The sequence below is a fragment of the Trichechus manatus genome, unplaced genomic scaffold (assembly GCF_000243295.1).
Source record: "Trichechus manatus latirostris isolate Lorelei unplaced genomic scaffold, TriManLat1.0 scaffold00010, whole genome shotgun sequence".
Lineage (NCBI taxonomy): Eukaryota > Metazoa > Chordata > Mammalia > Sirenia > Trichechidae > Trichechus > Trichechus manatus.
Window position 1 is genome coordinate 4,525,380 of NW_004443946.1, and position 16,816 is coordinate 4,542,195.

Here is a 16,816-nt window from a genome sequence, read left to right on the forward strand (position 1 = left end):
GCAGTTTGAAGAGAACACATGAAGAAGAAGAAGAGTTCGGAAGCATGCAAGTGGCAACTGCACAGAATGGCTGACTCGAGCAACATTATAGAGGATGTGAATTTCTATTTGAGAAGGAGAAAATACTAGAGAAATAATAATGTGAAATGATAAAAACACAAGTAGTTTCTTTTCAATTATATGTTGCTTCCAGACATGTTTCTCTGTAACTTGCTGAGCAACATTTTAAGAAGATTTTGGACTTCTGCAATAGATGGCACTGATGGTTTTAATCCTTTTTTTTTTTTTTTTTTTTTTTTAAACTTTACAGTTTTATTATAAACCAAGAATTTTGGACTTGCAAAGAGGTATTATTGCAATAATGCACTTTTCATACTTGAAATTTATTTGTATGATAGAGTTATTACTTTAAACAAAATGCAAGTTAGGGGGGATTTGTTTATAAAATTTGGGTAATTTATAACAAAAGAATTTACTAAAGTTTGCTAAAAATTCATTTTTTGTTCTATATATTACATTTTTAAAATAAATTTACAGTTGAGTTTTATGATGGAGCTTCTTACAGAAACATTAAAATGCAGGAATCTGCTACATACTTTTTTAGTATCACTAATACCTTAATTATCCTTTTATTTTTTTAAAATTCTCTTGATCTTTTATTAATAGTCTTAAATCATGACATTAGCTAACTTCTCTTACTTTAATATGATCCAATTAATGCTTCCTTTCCTACTACCTTCCTAATTTGTTTATTCTATTTAAAAAAAAAAGTTTAATGAACAAAGGAAAATATTTTACTTTATAGTACCAGATGCTCCAAAAAGAAAGATACTAAGTTTCACGCGACTTTCTGTTTGACATTTCTTTTGGTAAAAGCCAAATGTTCTATCTGTTCTTTTCAGAGTCACCTAGTGTGTTTTTGTTTCTTTGTCCAAAATGGTTCTAAATAGAATGTACCAGTGTAGCACTATTTTCTTTTTTTAAAATGAAGCCCAGAAAAGTGCCTTGCATCATTTTAAAAAAAAGATAAATCCTCATGACCTCCAAATTAATATGTATAACAGTGAAAAATTCCTAATGTTTTTCTGTAATCTTTTCCTTTTTTAAACCATAAATTAGTTTAAACAAAGTATGAGGCTTGAAAACCTCAGTAAATTATTTGGAATATGGAACGTTTACTTCTGTTCATTTTATGTTGTCTTAATGATTCTGTGAGGTTGCTCAGACAAAAGCTTTTCTTTAAAGATGCATTTATTGGGGAAAGTGATTTGTGAAAGACTTAGTGTGTTTTAAATTAACTTTATAATTAGTTCTTTAAGTTAATCCAAATGTCCCCCATAATTTGCAGTAGCAAAGTCACTTTATGGATCTTTGGTTCTCCATGTTTTTATTTATATGTATAAAAATTGTTCTAAGAAAAACGTTTTTTTCTATCTAGGTATGTGATGTGAGGGAGGAGAGGAGTGTTTTTAACTTTTTGTAGCTTATGACTTTAGGGTAGCACAAACAAAACTCCTTTGTATCTCAGTTTTCTCAGTCCTCTCTTGAGGTGCTTTACTAATGGGAATGATTTTCATACATTCTCTTGGTATCAGGAGGTACTATGCAAGGTAACTTATTACACCAAGTTACTTGCTTTCCTTTCCTCCCTGTGATGTAATAATACAGTAAAAGCTTTTTTATCCAGCAGAGTGAGAGAGGTGGAAATGACTTAAAATGCTTTGTTAATTAAGAGTTAATATCTGTTGGTGTTCACCACCCTAAAAACAGCATATTGTTAATCCCATTGTGGTCCAGTATTCTGTTGTGTGATTAGGTCATTTGGTGTAGTGGTCTAGTGGAGACAAGATTTGCATTGGGTGTTCAGAAATACCAGTTGGTGAAGTGTCAGATGACACAGCTTTCCTGAATATAATTCACTATTGGATAGGTCAGCAAAGATCTGTCTTACAAGCCAAGAATCTACGACATTTCATTCTGCAAAACTGCTTAAAAGAATCCTTCATAATAGTAAATTTAGATTTTAAAATTGAGGCAGTTAAGATTTTTTTTTCTTAATTTGTTTCTTAAATACACATATCCTTTCTAGTAGTCTGACCAGAAGTACAGATTTTGGTTATTGATATTGATTTACAGCTGAAAATTTTCCACTTTTCTATCCACTATAATTTTTATGCTGTCACTAAAGTGCCTGCCCAGCACTGTGTATTAAAAACAGTCTCTCACAAACAGTAGAAAAAGGGACTGGGTTCATCTTGGTTACAGTATTAATGTGGGCATTACATAGGGTTCAGTCTTTGTTTCATATAAAACATTGCAAGTTTCTTTTTTCTTGGATTCATTCTTCCACCTACTGTTGAAGTAGTTCTTCTAGTAGCTCTTCTGTTTGGTTCCATTTCTGTGATTCCTGTTTCCACTAATGTTTCATGATAGACAGTTAACTAAGAGAAATTTAACCAATCATGATCTATTTTCTAGAGTATGTGAATAATGTATGTAAATCTGGGCACAGAATTTAAAGTGAAATTGTATCAAAAATAGGAAAACTGCATTACTGTCTATTTTGAAAGTATGAATAACTTAAGTACTGAAAATGTTCTAATTCTTAATGGCAGTATTCTTACTTTCTAATTTCAGCTAATTGGTTCATGTTAATTTATTAGATGTTTAAACAGCAGTTACTTTTGTTTATTGATATCTACTCGATGGTGGAAATGATAAACAGTGATAGCATTTGCTACCAACTCTCAGCCACTTAACTTTTAGAGCAGAATATTAGTTTTGGGGGGATTTTGTGCTTCATCTGAGTTTAGACGTAATGTCAGAAAATGTTAAGCATGTCCTTTTTAAGAAAATATAAGATTTCTAATTGTCTTATTACCATGGTAATTCAAGTGAATTAGAAGTATTTAACTGCAATCTTGAATTATAAAGTTGGGATGTATATATCAGATCTCAACTTGATGTAAAGTAAATGAGCAGTTACCTGGCGGATTTTTTTTTTTTTAATAACTGGTTTAATCCATAATTCCATAACTTCATTTCAATATTTACTTTATCTTTGTGTATTCAGCAGTGCTCCAATAAGGATAGGAGATTATCTGAGTATTATTAAAAGATTTTAATTTTTTTGATTAGAAAAAGTAAGTTTCTAGGGTCTTTGAATGCTGGATTTTTTGTCTTACCATCCATGGCAGCTAAAAAAAAGAAAAAAAAAATCACTCAAAATATTCAGGTTTACATGTTAGCTCCCTTTCATAGGGAGTTGTCATACCTCACAGTTCAAAGTGTATTCTATAGATCAGTAACATTATACTGACATGTAATTGCAATTTACTATGCAGCAAAATGATTCAAGAAGAAAAATAACCTACAGTGTCTATTTACCTTTGTATAGGCAATTGCTTAATTTACTCTGCTTTTAACAAATATTTGTATTTGGATAAAATGCTTATGTGTGTATAGGAATGTCACAGTGCAAAATGCTGCTAGCCTCGGCACAAAGTATTAAAATTATTTTGTGAAGATTGGTGGTTGTATTAAACTGTTGTGCCATTATACCTCAAAAAGATTGAAAAGTTCATTTATACTGCTTATGCCTCAGAACTTCTTTACTTAGATTGTTAACTTTTGGGTTAAAATAATCCAGTGTTACTCCCATGGATTAGGAAGGATGAGTGAACATTGGGTATTGAGAACCACTTAAGAGTATCCTCCAAAATATTGTGGCCATGCACACAAAAGTATGATCAATGGTCCATGGGAATTAAAAATTCCACCTTAAGTATATTTTAAAGGATTAGTTGATCGAGTTTGGGATTAGAAGTGAGAGAATCATGTCCAAAAGAATGGGTAGGTCATCCATACAACATCTTCCAGCCCATTAAAAAATATTTCTTGTTCTTACAGTACCCTCTTCACCCGTGTTAGCCTACCTGTGTTCTGTTCTTCATCAGATCGAAGTTGCCATCACAACTATACCATTATTTTAGGTACCATTAAAAGGCAAAATATTGCTGACTAAACTATGACAAGCAATTGATCATAAAATACATCCAAATTTCAATTGTAAAAAAATGTGCACCTTAACAGTCAGTGAAATACAAATGTACAAAATATATGACACAGTAGAACTCAAAACTGCCACTTCATTATACCCTTTCACAAGCAAACAGTGCTCCAAAATGTGGTGAATATAGTTCATATATTATGATATAATGTTTTATGCAGCTTTTTCCTACTCAAGTTTACTCACAATATGGCTTAGAAAATCATAAACATACTCTTGTTAACTAAAGCTAAATATAAGTCACCATTGTCCTCAGTGACAAAATTTTTATAGACTGTACTTTCCTTATAATTCTGTTCCTTATAGAGAGAATTTAAGATAATTTAAGAATTTAAGATAAGACCTTCACATCATTTAAAGGAATTGATTGAAATACCAACCCTATAAGACAATTTTATCTCCAGTTGTTCAGTGGGAAGAAATTAATAGAGCATTTAATTTTGCCTTTTTCTAGGTTTGTTTTTTTAACATGGGTTTTTAATTACCAGAATGTACCTAATAAAGCCAAGTTTGCAGGACTCCTGAGAAGACAAAACTAGCTTTATTGCTTTCACTAGAGACTAAACCAAAACCAAACCTGTTGCCATGTAGTTGATTCTGACTCATCGTGACCATATAGGACAGAGCAGAACTGCCCCATAGGGTTTCCAAGGAGCAGCTGGTGCATTCGAACTGCCGACCTTTTGGTTAGTAGCCAGGCTCTCAACCAGTGCGCCACTAGGACTCCCACTAGAGACTATCGGAGTTAATCTGCAAAGGTCATCAGCAGATAAGTAGTGCACCCTCTTGGTGAAGGGTTTCTATTGTAAAAGTTTGGAAAGCTGACTTTAGGTGACTGCATAGAGGGAGATCCGAAATCCAGTTAAGTTAGGTGTGAGTCAAAGAGGTAAAAAAACAGTTGGTCTTTACTTTCCAAGTTCATTTTAACAGTATACAAAACTAAGCTGTAATGAACCACGACTTGACCTAACAGAAACTTTAATAAAAGACTCAAGAAAAGCAGACATTAGGATTCTAACAAAATCATGAACAGGTTTAATGTAACATGGAATGCAAAAGATTAGAACGATTAATAAAGTATCCCATTCTTACTTCAACTTAAAAAAATAATTAAAATAAATAAAATCAAACAGGATGGTGACCAGAATAATTGTACTACTGTAATCACATTAAATAGAAAAGCTTCCAACATTTTAAGAATATGACAAATGCAGTGTAATATATTTTTAAATATTCACTTAATTTTGTAATATTCCATTTTTCATAAAAATGTTACTTCGGAAGAGAGGCTTCAGATACCCGTGAAAGATGAGAAATCAGGTTAGAAGTATATGCCAGGATTTGCTAATTCATTGTTAAATAGTACCTTCCAAAACCCGTTGCCATCAATTCTGACTCACAGCGACCCTACAGGACAGAGTAGTACTGCCCTGTAGGGTTTCCAAGGGAGTAAATCTTTAAGGAAGTGGACTGCCACATCTTTCTCCCACCAAGCGGCTGGTGGGTTTGAACCGCCAACCTTTCAGTTAGTAGCCAAGCACTTAACCACTCACTACACCACCAGGGCTCCTCAAATAGTACCTTAGATATCCCATTATGTTTGCTCTTAGGTACATTTAACAAATGAATAATTCATAGGTAAGACAGGCGGTATATTGGGATTATATAAACTTAGCTATATGTTTAAATTGTTTTACTTTCAATCTTGTCACATTTTATAAGTTAATTTTCATTTCTACTCCTTTAACCTGACCAGGTTGTTTGCTGGTATTAAGATTAAAAAAAGTTGCCGTGTAGTACATTTAGTTATAATTTCTAACTTATCTAATATCACGTAATTAATATTTGGGAAATGGTATACCCCTCAGTGGTATTTAGATATGTTTCTTTGAAACAGAAATATTAATTTTCTGAATGTGATAAGAAACAACCTTATTCAGTGTATATATTTTTAATGAGCAGTAGAGATAGCAGACATTTAACTCCTTACTACCCATATTCTTTACCAAGAAATGAAGCCAAACTTTAGAAAAATACAAGAAAAAATTCAAGTTAAAAATATAGTCCTTTGGTTAAAAATCATACCTTTTATAATATTCATTTGTAATCTAAACTCATAGCATGTCCCACCAGCCCAAAGTAATCTTCTAAATGTCATTATACTTGTAGTATTACCATGTTTTTTCAGTCCAGTATTTATGGAGGTCAGAGTTGCAGCAACAGAAGAGTTTAACTCTAGGAAGGGTATATAGTCTTGTTGCATTAGCTCCTTTGACAGTTGTCTTTCTTAAAACATTTTTACTTTAGAAACCTCCGACACATGTAGTTTTCTTCAGATACTGTATATCCAAACTTTTTATAGAAACCAACATTTTGTGGTAGACATTCAAGAGTAATCTTGTAACAGTTCAATTTCTTGCTTAGCAAAGTAAGGGTTGACAACAACCTGAAATTTAAAAGTGAGGTGGGGGACATAAGTATAGAGCATTTGTTAATAAAAATGAATTTTAATAACACTATGAATTAATATTATTTTAAAAAGACCAAGTTTATATTAGAAATAGGTTTAGATTTTTCCTGTTGCACTTACTTATATAATTCACATTTTAAGTGGGTAAGCATTTAAATCACCCAAAGCATTTTATTTGACTTCAAATATACTTTATCTTATAATCTCCAGCCCATTAATAAATAGAACAAATACTAAACTCACCCTTGAATCCTCTTTAAAAATAAGTTTTAACATTAATTTTAACTCTAAAGATTATCAACCTTTTCAAAAACATGGCTTAAATTATTTTGTAAACACTTTTTTCCCCTTAAATCTAATCAAACTACTTACCAGGAGTTGGCATTTCCATATAAATTGGGTATATAATAGCTGTATTCTTTAATCATTTAAAACCTACTTTAGTATTTGTGAAAGGATTAACTCTGGATTGGTCTAATTAACATGAAGTGGAAACAAAACAAAAACGTATACATTTTCCTTACAAATCCTTAAAGAATCGAAACCCCATATAAGAATGTGGTTCTCACTGCCTTAAACCAAAAACCAAACCCGCAACCCCGTGTTAGGTGGCGAAAAAAAAACAAGAAAAGATCTACAAAAATTTGCCTGAAGGGGTTTCTCATGTTTGCGTAGCCAAAAATCACATCATTAAAAAACAGAAGATCTTGATTGAAGTTATAAAACTATAAAAGGTATGACTAAGTTAAATGGACTAGAATACTAGAAATTGGTCTGTTTTGTTCACTCATACATCCCAGATACCGGGAAATAGTACCTGGCACGTTATCAGATGATTGATATTTATTGAGTAAATTCTTTGAAACTATAAACTGAAACAGAAAGATTATCTAATTTACCTAAGGTTACCTTTTTTCTGCCTACTTACAATTTGCCAAGCTGCTTTCCTCTGCATTCGTCACTAACGACAACATCTTCTACTCTTCCTCTCTGAAAATATTGACAGTGTTTAAAGAATTAAGCATCTAGCTTTGTTTTTAGCTAAATCAACAAGTGACAGTTGATAAGAATTCACTGATAAAGAGAAGTATGTTTTATATACTTGAATGTCACAAAAAACAAAATGTAAATCCTTTGATTATTATACAGGGGAGTAGTATAATGAACCAACTTGTTGCCTAATCTTGTTTTGTCTATATACTCAACCTCCCTTCCCACATTGTTTCAAAGCCAACTTCCGAGTCCATATCACCAAACTGTAATCTTAATCATGAAAGTGATATACCCATCACCCTACTCCACATATAATTTATTAATTTCAAGTACACTTCACCAAAATTCATAAAGCTCAAAGAATACATCCCAAATGTTCCTATCTTAACATCTAATCATTGCATTACAGTAGTTCCCCCTCCCGTGGCTCTGCTTTCAGAGGTTTCAGTTAGCTGCGGTCAACCTTGGTCTGAAAATATTAAATGGAATTCCAGAAATAAACAATTCATAAGTTTTAAATTGCATGCCGTTCTGAGTAGTGTGATGAATCTTGCACCTTCCTGCTGCGTCCCACCCGGGACGTGAATCATCCCTTAATCCAGCATATCCACGTGGTATATGCCACCCACCGTTAGTCACTTAGTCTGATAATCACTTGGTTATCAGATCAACTGTCGCGGTGCTTGTGTTCCAGTAACCCTTATTTTACTTAATAATGGTTCTATTTTATTATTAGTGATTGTTGTTAATCTCTTACTGTGCCTAATTTATAAATTAAACTTTATCATAGGTGTGTATGTATAGGAAAAAACATAGTATATATAGGGTTCGGTACTATCTTCGGTTTCAAGCATCCACGGGGGGTCTTGGAATGTATCCCCCATGGATAAGGGGGGACTACTGTACCTAGGTTTTCTTTACTATTTCATGTGAGTTCATCAGGGGTGAAAGAGCTCTGTAAGCATTAGAAGTGTCACAATTAGAGTAGAATACAGTATTCTGAACCCTTTAGCACTTGGAAATGGATGGAAATTTGTGCTACTGTAGTATATTCAAGGTAATGTTTTTGAAAAAAATAGCCACAAGGACCCAGTATTTGGGTTTTTAAACATTACTGTCAAATTGCATGATAATGACTTGACTTCTCTAGAACTATACCAAATCTAACCTTACCAGAAAAATTTTTAACAAACAATTCATACTCAATATATTTTCTTCCTCACAGCTCTCAGAACACACTAGGAAAATGCGTGCCACTAAGTGTGATTTCTCAGAAGCAAAACTTCTCTCAGTTTAATACAGCTCTGGTTTTACAGTTAAAGCAGTGAGATAACAGGATTTGTCTAATGGTAACTCAAAGTCAATTTTGCTAGAAAACACCTGTCCATCTAACTCATAATCATTAATGTGAATACATACCTTAGCACAGGAATGGATGAATTTATGTTCTATTATCAGCGTTGCTGTAGCAACAATCCGTCCTAGAGTCACATCTTCCACAACGGTAACATAATAATCTCCAGATTTCTTCATATGCTCAAAAGATTCTGTGGGAATTGGAAAACAAAATGTTATCTGGCAGACATTTAGCTGACTCAATTATTTAATGTTTAAAACTATTTTACCAAAGTAATTTATGCTTTCTGTCTCTAATGAAAATATTACATTATTAAAAATGAACAAGTAGTTGATATAACAGCAATCAGCATCAACTGGAATATAGCCCCTACACTTTAAAAACCTGTTAGAAAAATGAAGTAAGGCTAATATAGGTATTTTAGGTGAACAAAAAAACCCATTGCCTTCAATCGATTCCGACTCACAGCGACCCTATAGGACATAGCAGAAGTGCCCCGTAGGGTTTCCAAGGAGCGGCTGGTGGATACAAACTGCCGACCTCTGGTTAGCGGCTGAGCTCTTAACCACTGCACCAAAAGGGCTCCATTTTAGGTGAATAGCACTTATAAATTGTAGATGTTGCCACTTCTGTGACTAAAGGATTAAAACTGTTTAATATCTTCATTATTTAGTTACTTTGAATAGGTTTCTTTAACCTTTACACTCAACAGATGTTAAAACGAACAAAACTGCAAATTTTAACAAGAGTGTGTTTACATGGTTGCATTCTATGATTTTTCATCTTTTGGTTTTAAAATATTTTGACAAAATAGTGTTCATCTTTCTCTTTGTGAGCGCAATTATTTCATGATTACATGGTTCCTTTTTTTTTTTTTTTTTAACAAACGGAATCATGATTTTTGTTTGCTTTGGAAGCACCTTGTGAAGTAACTGAAAAACATGTCTCCAAGTAATTTTCCCAAGGTCATATAGCAAATGGGAGCAAAGATGGAGTACTTTCCCCTTACATTGATTTAGTACTTATACTGCTAAAATAACACTGTTTCTCATCTAAACTGATATGCATGCAAAGAGGAATTCGGGAATAAAAACTGAGCCTAACAGTATCTCATACTGTTTATTTCCAAGGTCTCATTCTAGATAGGGGAGCCCTGGTGGCACAGTGTTTAAGAGCTTGGCTGCTAACCAAAAGGTCAGCAGTTCGAATTCACAAGCTGCTCCTTAGAAACCCTACGGGGCAGTTCTACTCTGTCCTGTAGGGTCACTATGAGTTGGAATCGACTTGATGCAATGGGTTTGTTTTTTTGGTTTTATTCTAGATACGAGTCTGGAATGAGAAGAAGGAATAAATTCAGTGAAGCAAAACAAACAATGAAGAAAATGATGGTCTTCTTTCTCAAGGGGCTCAGACAAAGTACAAAACAAAATTACTTATTGAGGGAAATGAAGAAATTATAGATAACAGGAAAAGGCAGTGTTGTATAAAGGACACTGCCAGAACACTGGAGAGAAACAGTAAGGTTCTAGTCCTTTCCTTACCACTATCTACCTGATCTTAGGCAAGTCATTTGACCTATCTGGATTTCCATTTTCTCATATGTAGACAGAAGGGGTTGAACTAACTCTCTTAAGATACCAACTAACCTAAAAATTCAATATAAATGGACCAAGACAATAAATTTAGAATATATTTTCTTACATTTTTGATTCGGTGATAAAATTTCTACAAATAACCTAACTACATGAAACAAAATACTACAATAAACAAAAATCTCTAGAGCTGCCAACTAGGCCCTAGGCTCTAGTGAAGTATCTAAAAGAAGTCAGACATTCTGCAAAACAAGGTAATTGCTGCATTTGGATTCTAGAACAGTTCAGCCACATTAAATATTTAAATAAGAAAGTAGCTGATTTGTTACTTGAGTAACTTCCAGATCTCTGAACACACACACTGGTGCTCAACAGAACTCTAAACAATAACACAATCTTGTTTCCCCTTATTTCTTTTCATTCAGGAAAAATAGGCTATAGTACTTACTCATAAATTGCTCAGGGTTGACAACTCCAGTCTCTGTCAGCTGACCCAGTACCTTAAAAAACCCTGGTTTTGTAAAACAGATTTCAAGTCATGAGAAGAGCAAATAGAAGGTATTGTACCAAAAGAAGTAATGTGTTAAGATGGTGGGATTATGGGCAATTATTTTTTCAAAAATTCTATATTGAATCATCTTTAAATTATTAAAACAAATTAAACAGAAACCTATTATTCTTTCTGTAATCACTATATTTAACAAAGAACAATAGGTTCACCAATGTTTTTGCCTGTATAAGATTTTTGGAATAGTGCTGACCTTAACATTCAGCCAGAGTTCCTGGTTGGTACAAACAGCTGCTAACCAAAAGGATGGAGGTTCATGTCCACCCAGTGGTGCCTTGGAAGAAAGGCCTGGCAACCTACTTTTGAAAACTCAGTCCTTGAAAATCCTATGGAACACAGTTCTACCCTGACACATATGAAGTCACCATGGGTTGGAGGCAACTGGTTTTAATATTCAGCCATCACTCATTTTTTCAACGCAATTTGCATTAAATTCAATGCAAAGGATGCCAGATTTTCCCAAATATGTGATTCGGTTTTATTTAAAAGTGCAAGATTTTCACTATGATCAAAATGATATAATTTTTAAAATAAAATATAATATTGTTGAGATTATGATTTTAAAGATCCCTAGTTCATTTTTTCTTAATGTAAACAGCACATTTTAGAATTTTGAGAATCTCAACTTATATGCACTCAATAATGAATTTGACCATAATCAATTTCTTTAGATTTCCTACCAAAAAGAAAACTATGAAAATTAAAAGGTGATTTCTGATTTATCAAAGTTTGAGGAAAAAAAATATTTCGGAGACTTTAGATGTTAAAAAAAATAAATACATGTAGACAAAACCCTTTGCAACTTATCCAAAGCCAATTATCTCCACCCTCACTCTTCCTCCCAGCTTTTTAAAGATTTTTCCTTATGTGTCGTCATGCATAGTAATTTCACCTTTGTTTTTAAGAAATCTTTCTGGCTTCTTGGAAGGAAACAGCATTGTACTTAAATCATTTGAAATTATTTCACAATATTATTTGGTCTTAGCCTTGACACACACTGTAGCAGTCACTTTAAAAGTTAAGTACAAAAATACTTCAAAAGTCAAATATTATTTCTAAAAATTATCAGCATCATCATAATCGTTTGTGGAGAAAATAGAAGGCTAACTGTAATTCTAACCAGGATTTACAAACTAAATTTCAATCCATACCTCTATTTAAATCAGCAGTACAAAGAGGCCTCAAAACCAAGCCTTCTCCTGGATGTGTTGGCGATATGGCTGGGGAAAACGTAGCTGTATTCTGGCTCCAGTCCACTTCTTTGAGTAGACTTGGGTCAAACATAGGAGTTTCATCAGGTTTCATTTTTGCAGTAAAGTCTAAAATAAAATTTTAAACGTTAAAGCATTTTATTTAATAGAAGAAAAGCTACTATGATTGCCAATAAAGTTTCTTAATATAAACTAATACAGTTAGAAAAATTATTTTAAAAGTATGAAGATATTTTAGCCTATCTTAAATGTAACATCAAATGTTGCAACTACACATATATTTAAAAATCATGATTACTATCAGAAAATGGATTATTAAGCAAAGAACCAAGGGAGCAGTCAAAGGACTAATGTTCATATAAACCACAGCCTACGTGACCCTGAGAGCAGAAGAACTAGATGGTGCCCAGCTACCATTACTGACCATTTCGACTGGGATCACAACAGAGGGTCCTGGACAGAGCAGAAGAAAAATTTAGAACAAAAAATCAAATTCACAAAAAAGACCAGACTTACTGGTCTGAGACTGGAGGAACCCCCAAGACTATGGCCTTAAGACACCTGTCTGACATGGAATGGAAGCCATTCCCGGAGACCACCTTTCAGCCAAACAATATATAGGCCCAGAAAATAAATAATAACACCCAAGAAGAATGTGTTTGTTAGAACAATCAATTATACGAGATCAAAAGGACATTTGCCCAAAAGCAAAGATGAGAAGGCAGGAAGGGGTAGAAAATCCAGACCAAAGGAAATGGGGAAACTAGGGTAGAAATGGGGAGAGTGCAGACACATTGAGGGGAATGCAACCAATGTCATGGAACACTTTATGTACAAATTATTGAATGGGAAACTAAATTTGCTCTGTAAACTTTCACCTAAAGCACAATAATAAAAAAAAGAAATTGGATTTTTAAACGACTAAGAAGCTTTAAAACCCTATTTTCTAGCATGTCTTTTAAAACATTTTTTTCCTTTTCTAGCATGTCCTTTAAAACATTTTTTCCTTTTCTAGTATGTCTTTTAAAACATTTTTTCATTTTCCAGCATGTCCTTTAAAACATTTTTTCCTTTTCTAACATGTCTTTTAAAATATTTTCCCCCATGGGTTGACATTTGTTAGTTGAGGGCAGTGGTGATTCAGCAGTAGAATTCTCACCTTCAATTCCCAGCCACTACACCCTGGTTGCGTAGTGGTTAAGAGTTCAGCTGCTCACACACTACAGGGGAAGTCAGCAAAACTGGACTAAACCAAAGCTAAGAAGTTTCCTGACTACAATCAAATACTCTGAAAGAGTAGCAGGGGTAGGGGTCTGGGGACCATGCTTTCAGGGGACATCTAGGTCAACTGGCATAATGAAGTTTATTAAGAAAATATTCTGCATCCCACTTTGGTGAGTGGCGTCTGGGGGTCTTAAAAGCTAGCGAGCAGCCATCTAAGATGCATCAATTGGTCCCAGCCACCTGGAGTAAACGAGAATGAAGAACACCAAAGACACAAAGTATTAGCCCAAGAGACAGAATGGGCCACATAAACCAGAGACTTCATCAGCCTGAGACCAGAAGAACTAGATGGTGCCCGGCTACCACCAATGACCGCCCTGACAGGAACACAACAGAGAGTCCCTGATGGAGCAGAAGGATGGGGGTGCAGAACTCAAATTCTAGTAAGAAGACCACACTTAATGGTCTGAGGCTGGAGGTACCCTGGAAAGCATGGCCCCTGGACTCTCTATCACCCCAGAACTAAAACAATTTCCAAGGCCAACTCTTCAGACAGGGATTGGACTGGACTGTGGGACATAAACTGATAATCGTGAAGAGTGTGCCTCTTAGTCAAGTAGATACAAGAGACCAAAGGGGCAGCTTCTGTCCAGAGGTGAGATGGGAAGGCAGAGAGGGTTAGGAGCTGGTTCAATGGTCATGAGGAATCAGGGGTGGAAAAGAGGAGTGTGCTGCCACAGAATGGGGTGAGCAATTAGGGTCACATAACAATGTATATATAAAATTTTGTACAGGAGACTAACTTGAAATGTAAACTTCATTTAACTACAACAATAAAAAAAGAAAAAAAGAGTTTGGCTGCTAACCAAAGGTCAGCAGTTCAAATCTACCAGGCGTTCCCTGGAAACCCTATGAGGCAGTTCTACTCTGCCTGTAGGGTTGCTATGGGTTGGAAGTGACTCAACGACAACAGGTTTGGTTTTTTTTCTTTTTTGGCACCTTAGCGCCACCACCACTAGTCTCTCAGTTGAGGCTTGTGTGTTGCTATGATGCTGAACAGATTTCAGCAGGGCTTCCAGACTAAACAGACTAGGATGAAAGGCCTGGCAAAAAATCTACTTCTGAAAAATCAGCCAATGAAAACACTATTAATTTCAAGGGTCCAATCCCATTGTTCATGGGGTTACCATGAGTCAAAGGACAAGTCAACGGCAGGTAACAATTTATTAGTCTTACCTGCCACTAAGGAAGACGTACTGGGCATGTAACTTGTTTTTTTTTCAACCGTGAGCAGAAGATAATCAATGAACTGGTTCAAATTGCTTAATTATTCTCTGCATTCACAATAATGTTTGGTCTTAGCTATGATAGATACACACTAAGAATGTCTGCTAGATTTTGTTTTTACTGCAGGTTTTCTAAAAATCTGTTCTCTCAGCTACATCTAAGCAGCGTAAGAATAGCCAAATGTTATGGATTGAATTGGATCCCGCTCCAAACATGTGTTAGAATCCTAACCCCTGTACCTTATTTAAAATGCGCCTTGGTGGTGCAGTGGTTAAGGCACTCGGCTGCTAACCAAAAGGTCGGCAGTTCGAAACCACCAGCGGCTCTGCAGGAGAAAGATGTGGCAAGTCTGTTTCTGTAAAGATTTACAGCCTTGGTGACACATTGCAGGGACTGCAACCAATGTCACGAAACAATTTGTATATAAATTTTTGAATGAAAAACTAATTTGCACTGTAAACTTTCACCTAAAACACAATTTTAAAAAAGGGGGAGGGGGAAGAGGTGGAGAAGTGTGTGGGAAGACCCATTCTCCCTTGGCTGTGGTCCACATTGTTAGGGGCAAGACTTGGACTCTTATCAACTTTGATAATTAATTAGCAACTTGTCAATGGAGCAGCTCCATGATTTTTTATGTCTGGTTTTAGTGTTTTACTGTAGATTTTTTAAAAAATTATAGCTTACATTGATGGACTCACTACATGCCAGGCAGTAGGTAATCTATACATTTTCTCCTGCAGTCTTCATCAGAATCATATTAAGTAATGTAAGACTGAGTTTCAAAAATCTCACTTGGCTGCCACTGAAAAAAAAAAAGATTTACAGCCCTGGGAACTCTATGGGGCAGTTCTACTCTGTCCTATAGGGACACTATGAGTCGGAATCAGCAATGGGTTCTTGTTAGGACAGTAGGGTTTCTTTATGTTAATGAGGCCATACAGTACAGGATGTGTCCTAAACTAATCACTTCTGAGTTATAAAAAGAGCAGATTAAACACAAAGACAAGCACAAATGGGGGCAGACAGATGACATGTGAATCTTAAAGCTATCACTTGTGATATTTCTGTTATAGCAGCACTAGGAAACCTAAGACACCAGTGTTCTTCATGCTATTGAAAAATGATCAGTTATGGTATTTTTCCCCTCTTGCACATTCAGAAATGGAAGGTTCTCACTAGTTGTGGTCTAATATGACTGAGACTAAGTAACAGAGATAAAATGATAAAAAAAAAAAACCCTACGTCCATCGAGTCAATTCCAACTCATAGTGACCCTATAGAATGATAGCAGGAATGAAATGAAATATAAAATGAAATGATATATAAAATGACAGAAGGAATGAAAAATTATATAAAGCATAAAACTGAAGGGAGGGCATTTCTGTGGCACATATAGTTGCTAGAAGAAACAATTATTATTAGGAGACTATAAAGAAACTCCCAACTTTCATTTCTGTCCCTATACGCAGTTAGAGAAACTATTTTATTCTGCACCTGTCTCCAGCTCTTCTTTGAAACAAAGAATTTAAGAATATATATATATGTCCATATCTATATCATAGATGTATATCTATATCCATAACCAGTAACCAGTGCTGTTAAGTTGATTCCGACTCACAGTGACCCCAGGTGTTACAGAGCAGAACTTCACTCCATAGGGTTTTTAATGGCTGTGATCTTTCCAAAGTAGATCCCCGGGCCTTTCTTCAGAGGCACTTCTGGGTGGCTTCAAATCGCCAGCCTTTTTGTTAGTAGCCAAGTGCCTAACCGTTTGTGCCACCCAGGAACTCCTATATTTACCTGTCTGTCTGCCTGTCTGTCCGTCCATCCATCCATAAAAACATACTACCATAAAACAAGGCACAATACAAAAAAAAATTAAGTCCATTTAATGACGGAACAATTTTCCCAATCACCCAACTCTCAGATGTTCCCTATTTCATAAGTCAAAATATTCCTAAGGGCATTGAAAAGGCAATAAAAAAACTCCCAACCAATAAAAGCCCTGGCCCAGATGGCTTCACTGGAGAATTCTACAAAACATT

At 34.8% G+C, this 16,816-nt stretch overlaps 2 protein-coding genes across 8 annotated transcripts in view; one reads left to right on the plus strand and one right to left on the minus strand.

Moving 5' to 3' along the window:
* The window catches only part of STYX (serine/threonine/tyrosine interacting protein), a 56,510-nt gene extending 52,950 nt beyond the window's left edge, over positions 1-3,560 (plus strand). For both annotated transcript variants that reach the window (XM_004370869.2, XM_023726192.1), the window contains one exon: positions 1-3,560. In XM_004370869.2, coding sequence (XP_004370926.1) covers positions 1-74 — 74 coding nt within the window. In that variant the 3' untranslated portion in view covers positions 75-3,560.
* The window catches only part of GNPNAT1 (glucosamine-phosphate N-acetyltransferase 1), a 25,138-nt gene continuing 11,316 nt past the window's right edge, over positions 2,995-16,816 (minus strand). For 4 of the 6 annotated variants that reach the window (XM_004370870.2, XM_023726195.1, XM_023726193.1 and 1 more), the window contains exons 2-6: positions 12,201-12,368; positions 10,930-10,992; positions 8,952-9,079; positions 7,468-7,529; positions 2,995-6,515 (exon numbers count right to left, since the gene is read on the minus strand). In XM_004370870.2, coding sequence (XP_004370927.1) covers positions 6,368-6,515; positions 7,468-7,529; positions 8,952-9,079; positions 10,930-10,992; positions 12,201-12,354 — 555 coding nt within the window. In that variant the 5' untranslated portion in view covers positions 12,355-12,368 and the 3' untranslated portion in view covers positions 2,995-6,367. Of the gene's footprint in view, positions 6,516-7,467; positions 9,080-10,929; positions 10,993-12,200; positions 12,369-16,816 lie in introns of those variants that run through there. The other 2 variants (XM_023726196.1, XM_023726197.1) reach the window with 2 other exon arrangements.